The sequence below is a fragment of the Esox lucius genome, chromosome 22 (genome assembly GCF_011004845.1).
Source record: "Esox lucius isolate fEsoLuc1 chromosome 22, fEsoLuc1.pri, whole genome shotgun sequence".
Lineage (NCBI taxonomy): Eukaryota > Metazoa > Chordata > Actinopteri > Esociformes > Esocidae > Esox > Esox lucius.
The window spans coordinates 2,720,913-2,741,398 of record NC_047590.1 but is presented as its reverse complement, the minus strand read 5'-3'; the positions used below and the strand labels follow the sequence as shown (position 1 = coordinate 2,741,398).

Below are 20,486 nucleotides of genomic sequence, written 5' to 3'. Positions count from 1 at the left end.
TCAAGGCATATAATAAGCAAATTATACGAGAGTACATTTTTAACCAATATAAACATGATTTAATAAATACCGGTAATTGTATTTCCAACACCTTACATGACATACATATTTTATTATCTTGAACAAACAAACTTAGTTAAAACAACAACACGAACCATTTTAATTTATTGTGCTTGCAATGTCCCCCTCATAGTTCCATGTCACGTTTAAAAATACCCTATTAACTATGGCTGATTTATAAATAAAATGCAATATCTTTATTTCACTTTTCATTATACGTCTCAGGTAAAAGAGGCAGGATTTTTTATACTTCTATTGTTTTGCCTCCTTTCAGTTAGTCTACATTAAAATACACCACACACAAACACAAACCATTTAATCCTTGTTAGCCGTTATCGTATAAAAAATAACTAAGACATTTTGCAGCATTATATGCCATAGGAGTGCAATAAAGAGTGTATAATATAAAGCCCTGACATAAGACATTCAATATCGACAGTTGTCTATGGGGTTAGTATTCCGTTGCAGACAGATACAGACACCTTCGCACTTTTCTTCAATAATTACACTGTTTATAACTTTTTTATGTTCCCCACTACCGACTACAGATTTTCTACATTGCTGAAAAAATTAAAACATTAAATTAACACAAAGATGAGGAGATTTAATAATGCAGTGAATTTGCTATGTTGCCTCGGGTACTGTGGACCTCCAATACGCGGATGCCATTGTGAAGTGACTAGAATGTCAGGTGTCTAAAAACTGGGACTCGTTTGAAAAAATCGGGGACTTCCAGACAGAAAACGAGCGGAGTGACCAATAAAGTCCAGATCTGTAAAATATCCAAAACCTACGGCGCCATCTGGAAACAGCAGTTGGTTGACCGCACTGCCAAACAAGAATTACAACGTTCCCAGTGAAACAGAAAATGAGCTCAAGGATTGCTACCGGAAGCGTTAAAATAAAGAATGCGAAATCATTTTTGTTGTTATAAAATTAAATAGAGAGAATTAATATGGGTTTCGCAACGGTGAAAAAATATCGAGAAAATCGGATGCAAAACTAAATGTAAATATATTCTAGAATGGGGAATGGCTCAAGTAAAAGTATAAGGGTTTCTGTACATGACCATTGTGTACATTTTGCATTGGAATAGGCTCGGCTCTGGAATGACAATGAAGAATTCATGAAGAATCACAAGCAAAAGCGTCTTAATGATAGCTACATTTGACATTTTATCTATTTCACCTCTATAAGTATTTGGTTTTCTATTTAGTTGCAGATAAAATGCCCTTCATCAATGTCATTATACCCTCATTAACCCATTGACTACTACAGCATAAACTGTTACAAAATAACAGCTAAAGTAACTGCCCAGTTGTTTCTTAGATTTCTATGATATATGAATGACTTACAATACAAGTAAAGCAGTTTACCTTCCAAAACAGGTGAACTTGGTGTTTTAAAAAGCAGCTTCTCTTACATCGCAATGTTGCAGGCCAACTTCCTTAGAGGTTTAATGGTCTATTAGAGATGTACATTTCAGATGGGGCGTTTTTTACATCATTTTATGCTTTGGCCTCGAACACGTTGTGTGGGACGACTCAACCGTTATTAGACATGAATAAAGAGAATGCGAGATCTTCACCTGGCCATTACATAAAGACAACGACGAGTACACACAAGACATTCCACATTGTCTGCATTTAAACAGGACCCTACCCACTCTGTGGTGCACTACCCTCCACCAGTCCAAGAGGGCTCCACATAGGGAATGAGGGTGCTGTTTGGGATTAAGATGACGGGTCAGGACAATTCCTTGGCTAGAGGTAGAATGACCCTTGACCCTTTCCTGCGTGCCTACACAGACTCATGTCACCCCCCCCCCACCTCAGGTCAGTCCGCTGGGTGGGGCAGGAGGGGGGGCAGCCGGGTCGGTGCCTTGCGTTCGGCTCGAGGGACCCACTTGTGAGTCGCGGCCCTCCACAGGACAGGGGCCAAGAGGAGACTCAGGGTGGTGACACTGAGGACCAGCAGATACACCTGGGTGGGAGAAAGGTGAGAGATGGGTGGGAGAAAGGTGAGAGATGGGTGGGAGAAAGGTGAGAGATGGGTGGGAGAAAGGTGAGGGACGGGGTGAGAGAAAGGTGAGAGAAAGCACATGCAGGTATACAGATAACTGCATTTTAGACTGATTGAATGATTATAACTGTATTACTAATCTGGCCGTTGCCATAAACATGTTCCCGCAGTCGTGCGTACAGGAAGTTCCTAGGTTCCTCTGTTCGATAAGGAACTGAGCATCGAGAGTGGTGATCGTATAGAGGACGGACGTACCTCTCTGGAGATAATGCCAGCGCGGCGGGCGCGACTCCCCAGGACAAACGAGAACTCGCTGACCTGCGCCAGGCCGGCCGACACAATCCAACGGATGTGGCGGGAACCCAGAGGCAAGATGGCCGACAGCACCAGCACAGCCATCAGGAACTACCGAAGGCAGAGACACGAGGAGATTCACTGAAGAGACTGATTCATAGAAAGAGTCAGAGAGGTGGCCGTGTCAGAGAGGTGACCGAGTCAGTGAAGTGACCGAGTCAGTGAGGTGACCGAGTCAGAGAGGTGACAGAGTCAGAGAGGTGACCGAGTCAGAGAGGTGACCGAGTCAGAGAGGTGACCGAGTCAGTGAGGTGACCGAGTCAGTGAGGTGACCGAGTCAAAGAGGTGACAGAGTCAGTGAGGTGACCGAGTCAGAGAGGTGACAGAGTCAGAGAGGTGACAGAGTCAGTGAGGTGACAGAGTCAGAGAGGTGACAGAGTCAGTGAGGTGACCGAGTCAGTGAGGTGACCGAGTCAGAGAGGTGACAGAGTCAGAGAGGTAAGTGAGGTGAATGAGTGAATACGTGAGTATGAGTGCGTAAGTAAGTGAGTAAACTATATACCTTCATGATGACCAGTGAGAGGGTAAGAACTGCCAGGATGGTCAGTTCGTACAGCACAAAAGTAGGGAACACATGGAAGCCTGAAGTAGGAGAGGACTCACTAATGAAACCATCACTTCACAGTGTCCAGACCCCTTCACTTTCTCTACATTTTGTTGTGTTACAGACATAAATGTATTTGGGGTTTTCTGCAATCAATCTATACACAATACCCGATTGTAACAATGAGGAAAAAAAGCTTTGTAGAAATTTGTGCCAATTATTTAAAATAGGAAACCAAAATTTCTTAGGTACATAGGAATTTAGGGTGATTTTGAAAAAATGTGTGCACATTTTTTAAACATATTTTCGCTTTTTCATTTTTATCCAAAAGCACTGTAGCTGAAATAAAGACATTCATATCAAGAGCTGTGGAGAGAAGATTCTGTTCTGACCAATGGAGGCGAAAAAGATGATAGCGAGGAAGTCTCTGACAGGCTCGATGCAGCCCATGACCTCTGTGGTGCAGATGTGACCTTGGGATGAGAGGAGCGCTCCAGCCAAGAAGCATCCAAGCTCCATGGAAATATCCAGAAACTCTGTCACCTGAGGAGGACACACATAACGTAACACCACACACCAATGTTGAATTTACAGACTCAGTTCAAAGCTTCAGTCACTTCATAGAATAAAAAAAAAAAAATAAGCAATATTCTTTTATGTGCAAACCTGTACATAATGTATAACAGAGAAAAATAGAGGAGAGAGGCTGAGAGGAGTGTACTGTACGTACAGTGAGCATTAGGAAGACGAAGGCAGCTGTCCCTAGAACCAGGATCTCCTTGTTGCCTTTAGACTCAGTGTGCAGCTTCCTGTAGTAAGGACCAATCAGGAAGGACTTGAGGAGGGCGCACAGAAGCAGAACCACAGCCAGGGAGAAGAGGACTTGGGCCAGGAGCAGAAAAACACGCAGGCCCCCAAAGAGAACACTACAAAACACAGGACAGAACACAGAACATAACCTTACAGCATAACCTAAGAACAATGGAACACAGGACACCAGACTAGAAAACCCCAATTCTGTGTGAAATGAGCATGCAATCCGTGGGGGTCAGCAAACGTAATTTCTAGCAGAAATTCCAAACTGGCTGTTGTTGTACAGGAGTTACAGGTTCATTTAGATTGTGTCGAGATTGGAGGTAGGTTCAGTGAGATGGTGTAGACACTGATTGGGGTTTGAGTGATATTGTGTAAATGGCGAAGGCGGGTTGAGTGAGACTGTGTAGATGTTGAAGGTGTTTAGAGCCTGCAGTCACTATATGTACACAGGGCGTGTCTAGATGGTGGAGGAGTATGCACAGGGGGTGTGTGTGTGTGTGCGTTTGGGGGTGTGTTTGGGGTGTGTGTGTCTGGGGTGTGTTAGCTCACCTGTCCAGGTCACCTGAGGAGACTTGTATGAGGGTGGGCATGACAGCTATGAAGAGACCCAACTGGACATCCTGCATCACCAACATCCCCAGGAGAACACTGCTGTAGTCCAACTCCCCTACACACACAAACACACACACGCGCACGCACACACACACACGCACACACACACACAGGCACGCACACACATGTTTGTGAGTATTTGTGACCAGTTACTCAGGTCTATCGCTAACGCTCGGTTGTTCCTGCAGTAAACAGCACTGAGCAGCATTTCAACCGTGTCCTGGGGCCCCACAGAACGCGCTAACTGTCTCGGCTCTCCCCAGGGTTGGAGGAGGAATGTTGGTCAGGGTCGACTTGTCTCGTCACGCATTAAAGACTACCTGGGCATGTGCAAGCAACAACTACGGCTCGGCCCGAGACTGCATTCTCCTCAGGGCAGGTGGGTTCTGGCGGATACTTCTCTGTTCAACTAGATGACAGCAGAGGGGCTGGGCTGAGGAACCGTCCTGATGTTTATACCGAGCTGGGAGTTGCTGTATACTCTCTCTTGCACACACAAGCCCACACACACTCTCATGGTCCGTACCGTCCTTGTCTCCGCGGGATCCCCCAGCCAGGAAGCGAGAGACGAGCGGCGTGGAGGACAGGGAGAGACAGGAGGAGATGAAGACAGTCTGGGTGGGCCGGATTCGCAGCACCTGACCCCATAACAACCCTGCTGCCACCATCAACAGACTGAGGTAGCATGAACCCTGGACGGACGTCTTCCACACCTGGAAACACACACCCAGACTGACTGAAGCATTCTTATTAGGACACACACCAGTGAGGGGAGGGAAGGGAAAGAGAAAAGATCATCACAAATAAAAAGGAGGATGAAACATGTCATTTGATCCACCGCCAGTAAACATGTTTTAAAGGTTCGTTAAGGACACCTTCCAGAGGAGGGGAGTCAGACAGAAGCAGACAGGGAGATTGATAAGGAGAAAGAATGTAACAGAGAGACAGCATGACGTAACACAGACAGCTTAGTCAGTCTACCGTTTTAAAAATGCGAGAATGTCAAGAATGTAGCTGGGTTGTTGTCCAGAGGAGAATACCTCAACGCACTCTGTGGCGAACAACATAGCCATGGCCATTATGTAGGAAATGAACAAGGGACAGAAGGGGTTGTCTTTGAACGCAACACCAGTGATGGGGGACACATTTCAATGCAACATTGTGGGGGGGGGCACTTTAAAATGTAACACCAAGCTGCATACCTTGCGAAGTCGCTCTGGTGAGAACTCAAGGCCAACCACGAAGAGAGTGAAGAACACACCCAGCTCTCCCAACGTCTCAACCTGAACCATGGACTACAAAGACAAACATCGCTATGGTTACAACCCCTCACACACACACAGACAAACATCTCTATGGTTACAATCCCTCACACACACAGACAAACATCTCTATGGTTACAATCCCTCTCACGGGCAGGATTACACACACACACACACACAGCGTATTCACTCACGTTAAGAACAAACAAAACACACACACGCAGCATTTTCATTCATGCTAAGAACCCAAAAAAAACACTCAAACTATTGCATTGGGGCCCTGGGTCAATGACTCTAGGGGGCACCCCTCCACTGGAAAACAACCAACTAGTCATTTTGCAGAGAGAAAACATGCAGTTTTATAAAGATACTTTGTAAAGTTTTGAGAAAGAGCTAATCATTTTTTTTTAGCTACACGTTCTGCAATCATAAGCTATCTGCAGGCCCCGAATGCAGGCCCCGAAGTATTGATAACAGTAATACATAAATATTCATTGCATTTAAATTATTTTAAAGGGTAGGGGGGCCCCGTAGATCCATGACCCGTTCAGTAATCCGGCTCTGGCCGACACAAAAATCCCACATACACACAGAGAGAACATTCCACGCATTACCTTGATGCGGTTTAGTCCAGAGGGACCAAGGAGAACTCCACAGATGATGTAACCAAACATGGGGGGCAGGCCCATCACGCTACACAGCCAACCACAAGGCAGAGACAGCATCACCACGGACACCAGGTCCTGACCAGCCAATCCCAGACAGGACACCATAAGAAGATAGATTACAATTCACTTTAAAGGGGAGAGAGTGGGCAGCTTTTTCACATTGACCAATAGAAATTCCACATTTTAGGATGCACTTTCTTATTCACCCAAAATCAGTTCTGAGTAAATGTGTGAACCAATAACGTTCCACCATTACTGCACGTGTATCATAGAAATACATTCTCTGATACTAGAATGCAAAAGTTATAAAACCTAACTTAAAGAAGTACTACGTCTCGGATCAACATTAGTATTATTTTAGTGTTATTTTAAGTGGTGTGATTGACTGGTGTGTTCTTTCTTATAGCTTTGTCAATTATCTTGCTTAGTCCGGATCGCCATGGAGTGCAGGATTTGTGTGGATTCCCCAGAATTGTTGGATCTGCCTGAGGATCCAAGGGAAAAACAAATCATGTGTTTTGGATAAGAAGCTAGGTGAGGGGTCGGACAAACCTTGAGGAAGTGCTGATCGGAGCGGGGCATGGTTGAGTCTCGGGGTTTGGTTAGGACATACCGGTTGTTCTGGGAGTCAATGAGCATGCTCAATCCCAGGTCATCCTCCACCTCTCCACCTCTCCTCGACGCGTTCCTCCTCTTCCCCCCGTCCTCCTCGTCCTCCTCCACCCGTAGCACCGCCTCCACATTCGCAACATGCACCCCCTTCATCTAGTCATAAGAATACACTTTGATTGACTTACTTACCAAAACCATGCAGTTCAAAGAGGTCGTAAAAGACAAAAAGAGACGATATCCAGTCCTTCTTTACGGAAGGGTTTTTACAAAGGTCCTTGGTCTAAAGACAGGCAGACCTTTGTGTTTCCATTTCATCTGTTGTTGTCATACCTGTTTGTTGTTGTCAAAGGCGTGTTCCTCGATCTCCTCCTCCAGGCGGTCGGCAGCCCTCCTGACATCCTCAAGGATCTCATCCAGCATGGACAGTGTCTTGTTCTGGGCCAGGGCGCTCTTTAGCGCCTCCTGCTGGTGCTTCTCTGCTGCTACCAGCTCCACATACTCCTGCTCCTCCTGGCAGGGACAGAAAAACATGGGACAGTTAGTTAGACAGATGCGCGCGCACACACCTTCACACCCAAACATACGCACAGACACACACCCAAACATTCTCTCCCTGATAGTTAGGGAGGGAAGGAGACTGACAGACAAACACACATACATTATATTCCCATTTAAACTCTATTTGTTCTAAGCCTAGATTTAACCATAACCCCAAAAGCATTACCTTTACTCTTACTCAACATCAACCCTTCCCACTAACCCTAATTGTAACCCCAAATCAAGCTTTTAAACTTTTAACCTTACCCCTAATCGAGAAATAGCCTTTTCCTTGTTAGGATGAGTGAAACGTCAAGACAAGGTCACATTGGCCTTGTTTTATTATCCTTGGGAGGATTTCATTTTAATAGGTTAGTGAAACACAAACAAGCACAAAAACGCATCTGTTCTCCCCTGATAGCAGTGTATTTTGCAGAGTAATGCTGTATCTCTAATTGCCACCCCCTCCATGGTTCATCCAATCAGAGATAAGAGTTCCAGCAGCCTCTACAGCTGGTCAAAACCTACAACATTTCTGCCATGCTGTAACCGCGGAGACAAACTACTCAGTCAATCATGTTTACTGACTTCCCGATGAGCTCTAACCAGCACACCTGCCCCTACCAAGTCAACCTCATCCTACCCCCACCGTAAAGACTCCTCCTCCTGCCCACACCTGAACGACTCCTCCTGCCCGCACCTGAACGACTCCTCCTGCCCGCACCTGAACGACTCGTGCACCTCCGCGCCCCGCCCTCACCTTAATGGCAGCCTCTCTGAGGGCCTCCAGTCTCTGGTGGCTGCTCTCCTTCATGTTGACCACGTCCCTGTAGTCTCCCTGCAGAGCTCTCTGCAAGCCCACGACCGCCTGGAAGACTGACCGCTCGCTCTCGTTGAGCTCCTTCTGGAACACCTCCAGGGTGTGCACCTACACACGGACACAGCAGGCACATCCTTTATAAGGCGTTAGTTCTCAGCAGCCTGGGTCCCCACAGGGCTTTAATTAAACAGACCGAGACTAATTAGTCAAGTTAGACGAGGTGCGTCTGAAAGAAATCCAGTCTGAGAAAGTGGCCAACGTTTTCTTTTCGTGCAGGCAGCGACAGGGCGTCTTTGAACTAGGGCTAAGCATGACACATTATAAAATGTGCTCCTAAGAGCTCCTGAAAGTCAGGAAGATCAGGTTAAGTGTGTTAACCCGTTGCTTAACAGAAAGGTTAGGTTCTGGGTCGGGTTGTTGATTAATGCCTCCACTGGAAGAATATTTAACAAGGAAATAAACATGCTCGTCCAAAAAAGGTTACAGTTTGACCTAGGGTCAAAGGTTACAGCGCCATTTCGCTCTCCAACTCACTTGGAAGAGTCTCTCTGGGTCCGAGAGTGAGCGGTCTCGCCCCACGGCGGACGCGGCTACCGACAGCTTCTTAACAGCCGCATTCTTCTGGCGGAGGAGGCTGCCCAGGCGCCGGCAGTTATCGGACACCCAGCTCCAGGCGTGCCTTGTGGCGGCGCCCCTTCCCCGGTGCAGCTTGATGGCATGCTGAGCGACCTGCTCTTGCTGCAGCGCCCCCACCAGGCCGAGGTACAGCAGTGCACACACAATCCGCATCCAACCAACTAGAGCGGTCACACCTTCAGGGAGAAAGGGAGGGGGATATAAACGAGACGAGGAAGAAAAGAACAACTACGAGCAGGAATGTAAAGATCCATACAGGCGTAAAAGGTGGCTGTGGATCTATCCTAAATTGAGAGAGACAAAACAAAGCAGGAAAACAAAGAGTGGGGAGTGATGATCTATAGGTGGCGAAACTATAGGAATTACAATGTACACCTCTGCTACAGTCTCCATTGTCCCAGTAAGGCACCTCTACCTGCTCTCCCTGTAAGGATCATATCTTACAAAGCCAATGGAACCAACCAGGACTTCGTTTTTCTGTCTATCAGGATTTCAGATTCACTATTTCCTTTCATTTTATATCTTTGCGTCATTGGGAATGGTCTTGGAAGAAAAATATTTCAGTGTACTGACAACACTGTAATAAAATAATTATCGAAAAACACCAAAAAAAGAACCTTACCTGCAAAGTTGCTAGTGACATGCCAATACTAACAGACTACCTGGCTTGAATTATTGCCAGAGGTGTTTTCCCCAGGTATATCTCAGGGAGGTGGGGACTTATCCAATTAAGATATTTAAGTTGTGTATGTATTTTCCCAATTAAAAATAAATCCCCTTAAAGTGGTGTTAAGTATAGTGTGTAGTATTCTTTTGAAAATACTCATTTAAATTAATAGAAATCCAGGCAGTGACATGCCAGAACATTAGAAAGATCCAGCAGACTTCCTAACCTAGACTTTCAGTACCTGGGACATATTCATTCCGCCAAACAAAACGTTTCAGTTGCAAACATTTGAGTGAAAACAGAGTTCAAAATGGACCAATTCAAGTAGGTCCCTCCCCGTTTCTTCAAACAGAACCAAAACATTGAGGGACCTGCCTGAATGAACGTGCCCCAATAAAAAACCTATTTGCTTAAATGTTTCACAACTTGTTTAGCTTGGCAAGGTGAATACACTCCTGCTCAAATAACTGCTCCGGGACTGCTACCTGGGGGGGGGGGACTGTACACAGTCACCTGTGTCCATCCAGCAAACAACTCACCTAACTATCTGCCACATCACAGAGGACATGACTGCAGTCGTGAAACATTAAGTATTCCCCTGGAAAGTTGCTCTTTTTTAAACACAATTTATGACCATGGATATATCAACACTTCAACGCTATAGACAGATGAAGGTAACCTAGTTTAACAAATTACACTGAAAGAGTATACATTGCAATAATTTATTTATCAAAAATCCACAGAAATGCATTTTCATATTGCGTGAAAATGTGTACACCCCTAGCTTCAATGGCTGGTGTAGCCCCATTGGGTTGAAACAACTTCAAATAACCTAGCCATTTCTTGTAACCGCCCATCAATCTCTTACATTGAATGGGAGGATTTTTTGCCCGCTCTCTGCAGTACTGATTCGACTGTTAGCTTCAGAATTTTTTATTATCCTTGATTTTTTATATTCTCAAGAATTCTCTGCTACAATGTGGAATTCATTTTTGACTCAATTAAGGCAACTTTTAGATGGGCTGGATTTAGTGGGATGAACTGTCCTACGTAAATTGCCAGTGGTTTGGAATTCTCTCCATTTGGAGATTATCCATCGGCTACTGGAATTATGTATTTCAAATTGCTTAGAAATGACTTTGTAACCCCTCCCAGACTCACAGGCATCAATAATCTCTCTTCAGAGGGCCTCAGATGGGTCTTTTGATCTCAGCATGTTTTACTATACACCCACAATGGTTAAGACCAAACCAGACTAAGTTTCTAAAGTTTATGGACAGGTGGACCCTTACAATTTACTTTCCAGTGAAACTGAAACTACTAACAGGTAGGGGTGTACTAACTTTTTCCACATAAGGAAATTGCAATTCTGTTTGTTTAATTATTCATAAATGGTGTCATTATTCAAAAAACAAATGTATGTGATTTGTTTATTAAGGTTACTTTATAAATGAATATGGATAAAGAGGATGTGCTGCTTTGTTAAAATGCATATTGATCCACGGTGAACTGATCCAGACTGAAGCTTTGGAATCCAACATAAAGCTGACAATGAAATGGCACTGTGTATGTTAGCATGCCAGAGGACGTTAATTACAGAATAAATGTAACTGCCTATTTTCGGCAAGCGCAGTACCTTTGTGTACATGAGTCAAGGTTGACTTGTTATTTTTCAGACCTATTGCGGGGATGTTCAGGGTTGAATCAGCTCCTGTTGCAACTCCCGTGTCTTAATCAATGAGACCACTGTTCAGTAAACTCTCAGACACGCTTCCGTTACAGTATACAGAATACTGTAACATTCGTTACACTAAATAATGACATATAGTGCCTCTATTCAACAAAAACAGCCAAGTATTGTGCATAAACTGCACAGTAATATCACAAATGATATAGGCTAAATGTTAAGAGACCATTCACTGGCAACAAAAAGTTTTTCAATTACAGTACTGGTGTGAGCTTGAATTTAAACTTTCATTCGCATATTCAGCAGGTATCGCCTGTATGCTAGATGCTCAAACTCGCGGTATAATAAAATAAATATTTAAACGTTAGATTAGCTACCTACTTGCTAGCCAGTGTGCTACGTGGTCCTTTCTTAGTCCTGAACCTCCACAGTAAATGAGGGGAAACAAGTCGTGCTCTTGTAATGTTACCCCTCCCCAATCCCCACATAACTCCAGCCAACGTTGAGCCTTGGAGCAGGCATTCAACTACACGCAGAGCGACAAACTTAATGCATTTCCAAGACCCCTCCGGTCGACAGCAACAAACGACCTACGTATGTCAGGTAAGCACCTCGGTCGACTGTTTCGTTCAAGGTAGTGCTACTGCCCTTTTTAAAGGAAATGTATTTGTGCGCGATGTTTTAGCCACGTTAACTCGCCAAGGATGATGAAAGCTGTCAAACCAGCTCGTGCCCACTAGCATAGGGGGGTGCTAACGCTAGGTTATACGGCCTGAACTTATTCAAACTTCGTGAACATTGACAAAATAACTCTGTAAAATATTACTATGATCTCGAGTGTTTTGTAACAATTGTTACATGTTAATCAAGCTGTTTGTGTTGAATTAAATAAGCGAATACATGGGAAAAAAAGGTCAACATTTTAGTTATTTTTCACTTTACTTCCGAAACAAATCAACGATTGGTTAGATAATCTGCGCTCATATCTGGGATATGTAGTTTTCCTAAGTGATATTTTTCACATGTAACTGCCCATTAAAGCTTGACGGTAGTCATGTTTGGACTGCTTTAGTAACTGTAGGCCAGTAGTATCGACAGTAGTAGCCTAATATTTACCCAAAGTTCATCTTTACGTTTTTCCTTCGACCTCTGATTCCCATGACTAGAAAATGGTCACATATTGTCCAGAACATTGTACAACTTGACCAAACGGGCAATCAATCATTGTTTAACATTATTAAGATTTCATGAAGCTGTTTATTGAGCATACAATATAATCACTATCCATGTAAATATTTGTACAGATTTTAGTTTATAAAGCACTAAATAAGGCCACAACAACTAACTATCCCAAAAAACTACAACTCCCGAAGTAAATCGTCTAACTTTCCCGTACGGTAGCGCAGTCCTCCCGCGCAGGCGTACTGAGGGCATTGGGATATCAAGTTGTCCAAACAGCGGTGATAAAATGGTAGGTAAGATCAAAATGATATACCTAAACTTGTGAATAAACCCCTGACACGAAGTGTATTGCTTGACAATATATTTTGTCACGCTATGAAAGCTACGAATAACGGGGTTTTACGGGGTGTCCTCTGGCAGTGCCGCATTGCCAGTGTGTCGTTCACTGTTGCAATTTATGTGGGAAATGGAAGGTCAGTATTTTGGTATTTTGAGAGCGGACACCCGCACTTGCGGCACCACGTACCTTTCCCTTTTTGGTATGTTGTCTATGCGTTGGAGCAGAGAGAGGCTGTCGGTGCGCGCTGGCTTGGGAAGTGGGTCGCGGGAGAGTGTGCTGCCCGCTACCATCGAGTCGGGTCAGGTCTGCAAGACGGACAGTTCTCTTGTCACGATAGCAATATCACACAGAACACCGACTAAGAGCGAGCCCATACGTTGTTTACAAGAACAAAACGCTTTTTTTTGTTCACACTGCTTCACCGTCACGATGATGTAATCCCAGCTTTCAACGTGTCTTCTGTTATGATTGCTTTCCTTTTTTGTTCAGAGGATTGCGACATGTTTGCATTACGATTTTTTTAATGGTTTTGACAGCTGTCGGTCAGCGTCATCACAAAACACTCGCATATTTCCAGTTCCCTAACGGTATTTTCTCCTCAGACTCTTAGAATGCCTTAATGTACTTGTATTAATCTGCAATGTTTTGGAAAGTGTATTATGTTGTTTTTTAAAGTTTTAGAGTAAATTAGTGGGCTGTAGAGAATACCATTGTAGTTCATTCATTATCAGTTTCCTTTCTGGCCTCGTAATGACATCCTATATCTTTACGACGTCAGCAACACTGAGAAGAATGATTAGGCAGTCTAAAAGGCTGATCTACAGAGGAATAGAAAACCAAAAAATGTATAAAACTGTTCTCCAACCTGCACATGTGGGAGAATCTCAATTTAACATAGTGTCTTCTTATCTTGCCTCCTCAAAACAACTTAGAGGATAAGGTCCGATTGTCTTTCTCATTGAATGGGTTTTGAGGATGAGAGAATACATGCAGGCAGTATGTCAAACGTATCTGTCATGTTTCTGGTGACCCTGAATTGATGGCCAGTTCCCAGTTCTTCGGTTATGAAAGACATGGGTCATAAGTAAGGGGCCAAATTTTGATGGTGGTTATGCATCTATTTGCCTTTGTTCATGTGTTCATGTGTTACTTTGACCGTAAGCTTTGTCCGACTTGTGTTTTTTAAGGGTTAGAATTAGAATTACGGTTGGGTTAGGTTTAGAAGTGGTTAGGTTTAGTTCACGTTTAGGCATAAAGTGATTTTCTTTTTTTTACGGTTTGGGCTGGGTTAAGGTTAGCCTTGGGGGTTAGGTAAAATAGTTATTTTTAATGGTGTTAAATTGCCGGTCCTCACTTTGATGTGTGGGTGTGTTTGTGTGCGTGTGTCTGTGTGTGCGTGCGTGCGTTGGTGTGTGTGTGCGTGTGTGCGTGTGTGCGTGTGTGCGTGTGTGCGTGTGTGCGTGTGTGTGTGTGTGTGTGTGTGTGTGTGTGTGTGTGTGTGTGTGCGTGCGTGCGTTGGTGTGTGTGTGTGTGTGTGTGTGCGTGTGTGCGTGTGTGCGTGTGTGTCTGTGTGTCTGTGTGTGTGTGTGTGTGTGTGTGTGTGTCTGTGTGTGTGTGTGTGTGTGTGCGTCTTCTACTTGCAGCATAAGCTGAAGTCGTCACAGAAGGACAAGGTTCGGCAGTTCATGTCCTTCACTCAGGCTGGAGAGAGGACCGCTGTGTTCTGCCTGACCCAGAATGACTGGAAACTAGAGGTGGCCACGGACAACTACTTTCAGAACCCAGACCATTATTATAAAGAATCCATGAAAACCTCAGTGGACCGCAAGAAGCTGGAACAGCTCTACAACCGCTACAAAGGCAAGAGGAGAAGGTTGGGGATGGGAGGGTGTGTGTAGTGTGCACGTGTGTGTATGCTCATTTACATTTGAGTCAATTAGCAGACACTGTTACCAGAGGAAACTTGCAGTTAGTTCATTCATCTGTGGGACCGTATGACCTTGGGTGAGATATATCTGCCAGAGAGACAGACAGCCCTGCTGGGAAAGGGGTGAAAGGGAGTGTGTGTGTGTGTGTGTGTGTGTTGGGATTAGGTGTAAACAACGTGAATGTGTGTGTGGTTTCTCTCCAGACCCCCAGGACGAGAACAAAATCGGCATTGATGGAATCCAGCAGTTCTGTGACGACCTCTCCCTGGACCCGGCCAGCGTCAGCGTTCTGGTCGTGGCCTGGAAGTTCCGGGCCGCCACACAGTGCGAGTTCAGCCGCAAGGAGTTCCTCGACGGCATGGCCGAGCTGGGGTGAGAGGCCTCCCTGTGATGTCATCGCTACACGCTGTGTCGTCGACGCCCCCCGCCCCCCCCCCCCCCCCCCCCTAGGGCTCTTCTCAGTACCCGGGCACCTGATCTTGAAAAAAAGTTTTAAAATATAAAAGGAGGTGTTGTTGCTGGATGCTGAACTCAAATAAAAAAATCTCCTCTATTTAACCCGCAGGTTCCCGGTTGACTAGGGCTAGTTGGAAAAAAGAACGAAAACAATGATAAACCAAAATAATAAACGTAATCAGAACACTGTATCTGCAATTGTGTTCATAGTATATACCTGAATATTTACACTGAACGTGTGTGTGTGTGTGTGTGTGTGTGTGTGAGCTCGCACGCCCAGTTGAGCAGAGTCAGTGTAGGTGGTCAGACTGCTGAACGCTGGGCCTGACTGATCACCTACACTGAATAAACTCAAACAGTTGGACATAGCTATAGACCTAGTTGGACATCAAATGCACATAAGCCTGCTGTCTCTTTGTTTTTAATTCACATCTCTCTAGAGTTCTCAACCAAGAATTAGTCTGAATGTTGTTGTGTATACCCCCTAGCTGTGACAGTCCAGAGAAGCTCAAGGCCTTGCTCCCCCGCCTAGAACAGGAGCTCAAAGACACGGGCAAGTTCAAAGACTTCTACCAGTTCACCTTCAACTTCGCCAAGAACCCTGGCCAGAAGGGACTAGGTAAGTGTTTGCCGTGTGTTATGCCTGACGAAGGTAACGGAAGCTGCCAGCTTGCCCTGGTCCCAATCCAGGTCTAGGCAGCGCTGTTTGAGGAGAAGGGCTTTCACCCTGGTGTGGTTTTTCCAACCCTGACATTGAATTCCTCTGGCAAAAAACGTTGGAAGATGGTAGTTTGTTGTCAGCAGTTTTCCTCGTGGTCCTGGGTCTCTCGGTAACACCCAAACAGTCCTGCTTACAGTTAGAAAACCGTATTAATTCTGCAACCATGGCTGGTATTTAAAAAAAACAAAATTCAATATTCAATTCAAATCTAGGTGGTATCGATAGCCACCTCTCATCGACGGCGCTCGTGAATGGACGTTTGCCACGACCCCTATTGAACCACGTTTTGTTTGCCAGAGGGTTAATGCTCACAGGCATGTTATTTCAGCATATCTGTCACCTATAAAACACCTTGCATGACCAACTGAATTTTCCGTCACTAAATGTTTATTTTGGGATCCACTCTGACAAACCTCGTTAGCCAGTGGGGAAGGATTGTCTCATTTCATACACGTGAAGGTTCTTTACCATGCCGCGTCTTCTCGGTTACCTTTGAACTTTCCTAAACTGGACCAAATACCGTACGGACCGGTCCGCCTATGACTGGCCCGACTGCCTGGCGTATCACCTGGGTCCGACCGGGATACCAAAGGGGCCCGTTTACCCTATATCGGGGCGTAGTGTTTCACCCAAACCCTGCTCAAAAGTGGTACACTCCAGATAATTGTTTGGCCTTTGGGAAGAGCATTAAGGGGGTTCCCTGGACTGGATGGGACAAATTATTCTGGTTGTTGTTCCTGCCGTTCTGTGCCGGGTCACTCACTGCGGAGGCCCTGTTACTGGAACAGAAGGGCCCATTGTCAAAACCCATTTGCGACCTTGTCAGTCTCTCACACACACACACACACACACACTCCAAGAGCAGCAATTATGAAACTATTTCTACTACATAGTGCTGGCATGCTGAGTGCGTTTCTGGAAGTACCATTTGTTGTCAGTTTGATGTCAATATTGACAATAATGTTGAACGATGATGTTTATCTCTTTCTTCTTTCCATCTTTCAGACCTGGAGATGGCGGTAGCCTACTGGAACCTGGTTCTGACAGGTCGATTCAAGTTCCTGGACCTGTGGAACCGTTTTCTATTGGTGAGTGGACACAAGTTAGTGTTCATATCTTCTGTTGGCTCATATTGACCAGAGCCTTGGTGATCATGCATTGATTGTCTCCATTATTGTTATTTTGTAGGAGCATCATAAACGATCAATTCCCAAAGACACATGGAACCTCCTGCTGGACTTTGGCAACATGATCGCAGACGACATGTCCAACTATGACGAGGAAGGTAAGACGGGCACGCACACTCACAACGCATGGGTCGACGCGTGAGGAAACTACCAAACAAAATATATCCACCAAGCAGCTAACCACATGACCTTTTCTGTCCACTCAGGAGCTTGGCCTGTGCTCATAGACGACTTTGTGGAATTCGCCCGACCAATCGTAACAGGGGGCAAGCGCAAAACCATATAGGCTCTGCAGACCCCCGGCAGGGGGAGGAGCCTCTGCGTCTCCAGTTTTTTTTTATACAAATGAGCCAAAAAGTGACTTCTAAACAAGACTGTCTGACGTTGTGAGACAATGCTGCCAATCACGGGCTGGGGAGTGACAGGGACAGCCAATCGGAGAGAAGAGTTCTTTTTCTTTTTCTTTGTTTTGGGACTGAGTCGCTCTGAGAGGAGGGCTGTCAGCAGGGGGTGGGGTTTGTGGGGGCTAGAAGCTCTGCTCCATTTGGCTGGCTGGGTCAGATGGAATGGCCAGGGACTAAAGTACCCAGCATGCACCTCACCACCAGGCACCATCAGTGGGTGTGTCTATGGAACTGGTGCTCTGGCCCCGCCCCCCTACCTGCAACCCCTCCGCCCAACACCGGCCCCCTTCCTACTGAAGAACGACCAGGGAGAGAAAGCTGAATGTCTAAGGGGCTTTGGAAGGTTTGCTCTCTGAAAAGGATACAGCCAGACAGGGTTTTATCTGTTCATACTGTAGTGTGGATATGTTCTCTCTGTCTGCACATGGTGGTTGAACTTGAACGTTTGCATGTTTTCCTAATTGAGAATTAAGGAGTGTGAAAAAAAAAAAAAAAGATCCACTGTTGTTCTCATTGAGCGGTGTGCGGGCTTCTCATCCAATCAGACGTGAGAGGTGTGGCCGTCACCCAGTGTTCTTATCCAATCCAGTGTCAATGTAAAGTTCTGCTCCCGTGTCATTCTGACGTGTAAAGTTTGTCAGCCCATTTTCTCATCACCGTGTAAAGTTCAGGGCCTGTGTTGGTAAATTCTTGGATAATCAAGACCCGTGATCAGTTTCGCCTTTTAATTTGTGAAAAAACTCACGTACACAGGAGACTGGGTCCTAAATCAACTCTCCCCCTCTGAGGCGCTTCAGAAATATGGCCCACGACCCACTTATTGAGCAGTGTAAAGAGTTCTGATCCACTGGATAGCACCGGATGGACCTGCCAACCGAGCAGCATGCTTTGAGCTCGACACCAGCAGAACACTATTGGTACATTTAGGATTCACTGTACCTTTTAAGAGTAATGTATAGATATATAATTTTAGAATAATGAATATTATATAAAATGAAGAAGACATGATGATATTTATAATCATGAGTAAGGACGAGGTGTTTGAAATGCGAAGGAAATCGTTAAACTTTCAGCAGTGTTTCAAATTGCGCCCTTTTTCCCTATAGGCCTCGGTCAGAAGGCACTCAATGAGGACTAAGGGGCGATTTGGGATACATCCATAATGTCTCCTTGATTTGAGTTTGATTTGAGTTTGTTTGTTTAGAGTGAGAATACAGCCACGTCACCAGAGACTGGCTCCTTGACTGTTGATCTACATACCTTTTTGTTTTGTGATTTTATTTTCCACAAATGCACTGATTGACACTTTTTACTACTTAATTCTCAGAGACAAGCTAGCGGAAATGTAGTTTTCCCAAACGGCAACTCACAGCAAGTCCTTGTACATTCTGTTAACAGCACTGTTTTACACTTTTGTTGTCTTCAGCATTTACGCCCTATTCCTGTGATTTGTTCATAACTTGAGTCCCAAAGGGCAACTTCTTGGGAATAAGGTATGCTTTGGGACTTGTTCTGGTTGCTAATCAGGCTAGTCTTGCAAAGTGCTGTACGTGACAAACATGTATTCCTGTCCCGCTGAAAGCTCACAGAGCATCAGAACTCTGGTGAAAAGGACGTCCTCTTCCTTCAATGAAAACTGTACTGGGCTCTCAAGCTTCACCTCATCCCTCCGTTGTGGGTGAACGGTTAAGTCCGCTTGCCTTTTTCAGTTACATAGGAAATCAACTCACCCAGGGGGAAAGTATAAACCATCTTCTGTTCACTTGCAGTTGACAATTCTGTGTCACAAATGGCACCCTCTTCCCTACATAGTGTACTATCTAGTGCTACTTAGTAGTTTTGGTTGTGCACTATGTAGAAAATAGGGTATCATTTGGAATGCAGTTTTGTTCTGTTTACTTGTAGTTGTCAACAACAGCAATAAAGACAGGAGAACAACAGCGACAGTGGAGACAAAGAGAGATGTCCTCCCTCTTTCTCTCTAATGTTCTTACACAGCAAACGAAGTACGCCATGGTACTGCCTGAGATATATACGATTAGTGGATTGTGTGTGAGTCATTCAACTCGTTAAATCAGTATTATTTCTGCTGATCATAGAAAAACAGTGTAAAACATTTCTTGTCATAAAACATTTGTTTGCTTTCTGTTATGGAGACATAGGTTACTTTGTTTTTGGCAAAGGATGGTCACGTCAATAAAGCATGTTGTTTTTAGGTAAAAGATATGAGGTTCTGTATCCATATGTCATCGGTAACAGCAGGAAAAACACAACAAAGAATCAAACACGCCATCATGTAGAATGGCTTCCGCGGGACCTGTTTCTCTCTTTGTGGAAAAATGCCAACGTGTTTCCTAGCATCAACTGTCGTCTCTCAAGACAGACATGAGACAAATGAACAGAAGATAATAAATAGTCTGAGGTTTTTCAAGTCAATGAGCACAAATTAAAAAAAAGCATACTACTTGTACTGACAAACACTGGTAGAAAAAGTGCATTTTGATAGAGACTAACAATCAGTGAGTCATACACTTCACATGCTATAAACAACAGTACTGATGATAATGATGCCTACTGACTTCCACTGACTGGGGAATGAAATAAAGGGCTCCATTTGTCAATTCCCAGAATTCCCTTTAAGAATGAGGTGAGTTGATGGTGCTGAGTTAGTGGGTGAGGTCGAGCAGGCGAGGGACAGTCAAGATAGAGTTAAGGATGAGAGAGCGAACTGGGAAAGAAAGGTGGTTGGTGTGCTGCTGGGTGAGGACGAGGGGAGGGTTTGGGAGAGCGAGAGAGGGGGACTAGTGAAGCCTGGTCGAGCTAGGGGATGAGTAACACTCCATTCTTATCCAGCTCCTGGGGAGGGGGGGGGGGGGGGGGGGGGGGTCAACACTTGACCTACTGGTCCAGCTGAAACAGAGCCTGCTACCACCCCCCCCCCCACCACCATGACGCCAGCTACCTAACCCCT

The 20,486-nt window shown here is 45.0% G+C and overlaps 2 protein-coding genes across 10 annotated transcripts; one reads left to right on the top strand and one right to left on the bottom strand.

Annotated features, from left to right (window-relative positions):
- Nucleotides 1-136: 136 nt before the first annotated feature.
- tmco3 (transmembrane and coiled-coil domains 3) lies at nt 137-13,098 on the bottom strand. Of its 4 annotated transcripts, XM_010886728.4 has the most exons (15): nt 11,679-11,807; nt 11,247-11,339; nt 8,842-9,119; nt 8,248-8,415; nt 7,281-7,460; nt 6,891-7,103; nt 6,285-6,413; nt 5,611-5,703; nt 4,935-5,121; nt 4,346-4,463; nt 3,711-3,906; nt 3,373-3,523; nt 2,939-3,018; nt 2,338-2,487; nt 137-2,043 (listed from the first exon to the last, which is right to left on the bottom strand). In XM_010886728.4, the coding sequence occupies exons 3-15, from the start codon at nt 9,094-9,096 to the stop codon at nt 1,897-1,899; spliced, it is 2,067 nt and encodes a 688-aa protein (XP_010885030.3). In that variant the 5' UTR covers nt 9,097-9,119; nt 11,247-11,339; nt 11,679-11,807; the 3' UTR covers nt 137-1,896. The 4 variants fall into 4 exon arrangements, with proteins under 4 accessions (XP_010885030.3, XP_010885032.3, XP_019897883.3 ...); XM_010886730.4 differs by lacking the exons at nt 11,247-11,339; nt 11,679-11,807 and adding an exon at nt 13,006-13,098; XM_020042324.3 differs by lacking the exon at nt 11,247-11,339 and having other exon boundaries at nt 11,675-11,807.
- Nucleotides 10,856-19,741, top strand: LOC105020057 (DCN1-like protein 2). 6 transcript variants are annotated; one of them, XM_010886733.4, is made up of 7 exons: nt 10,856-10,937; nt 14,463-14,679; nt 14,951-15,119; nt 15,692-15,822; nt 16,930-17,012; nt 17,113-17,209; nt 17,318-19,741. In XM_010886733.4, exons 2-7 carry the CDS (start codon nt 14,505-14,507, stop codon nt 17,395-17,397), a joined length of 735 nt encoding a protein of 244 aa, XP_010885035.1. In that variant the 5' UTR covers nt 10,856-10,937; nt 14,463-14,504; the 3' UTR covers nt 17,398-19,741. The 6 variants fall into 6 exon arrangements, with proteins under 6 accessions (XP_010885035.1, XP_010885033.3, XP_010885034.1 ...); XM_010886731.4 differs by lacking the exon at nt 10,856-10,937 and adding an exon at nt 11,812-11,900; XM_010886732.4 differs by lacking the exon at nt 10,856-10,937 and adding an exon at nt 12,666-12,768.
- Nucleotides 19,742-20,486: the final 745 nt, after the last annotated feature.

Excerpts from the sequence above, each read along its gene's own strand:
- tmco3 (XM_010886730.4), bottom strand. The coding sequence starts at position 9,096 with ATGCGGATTGTGTGTGCACTGCTGTACCTCGGCCTGGTGGGGGCGCTG. Across the intron at positions 7,461-8,247 it reads TCAGAGAGGCTGCCATTAAG|GAGGAGCAGGAGTATGTGGA; the intron begins GTGAGGGCGGGG and ends TGTCCCTGCCAG. Across the intron at positions 4,464-4,934 it reads ATCCCGCGGAGACAAGGACG|GGGAGTTGGACTACAGCAGT; the intron begins GTACGGACCATG and ends TTGTGTGTGTAG.
- LOC105020057 (XM_010886731.4), top strand. The coding sequence starts at position 11,847 with ATGCATTTCCAAGACCCCTCCGGTCGACAGCAACAAACGACCTACGTA. Across the intron at positions 11,901-14,462 it reads AAACGACCTACGTATGTCAG|CATAAGCTGAAGTCGTCACA; the intron begins GTAAGCACCTCG and ends TTCTACTTGCAG. Across the intron at positions 15,823-16,929 it reads CCCTGGCCAGAAGGGACTAG|ACCTGGAGATGGCGGTAGCC; the intron begins GTAAGTGTTTGC and ends TCCATCTTTCAG.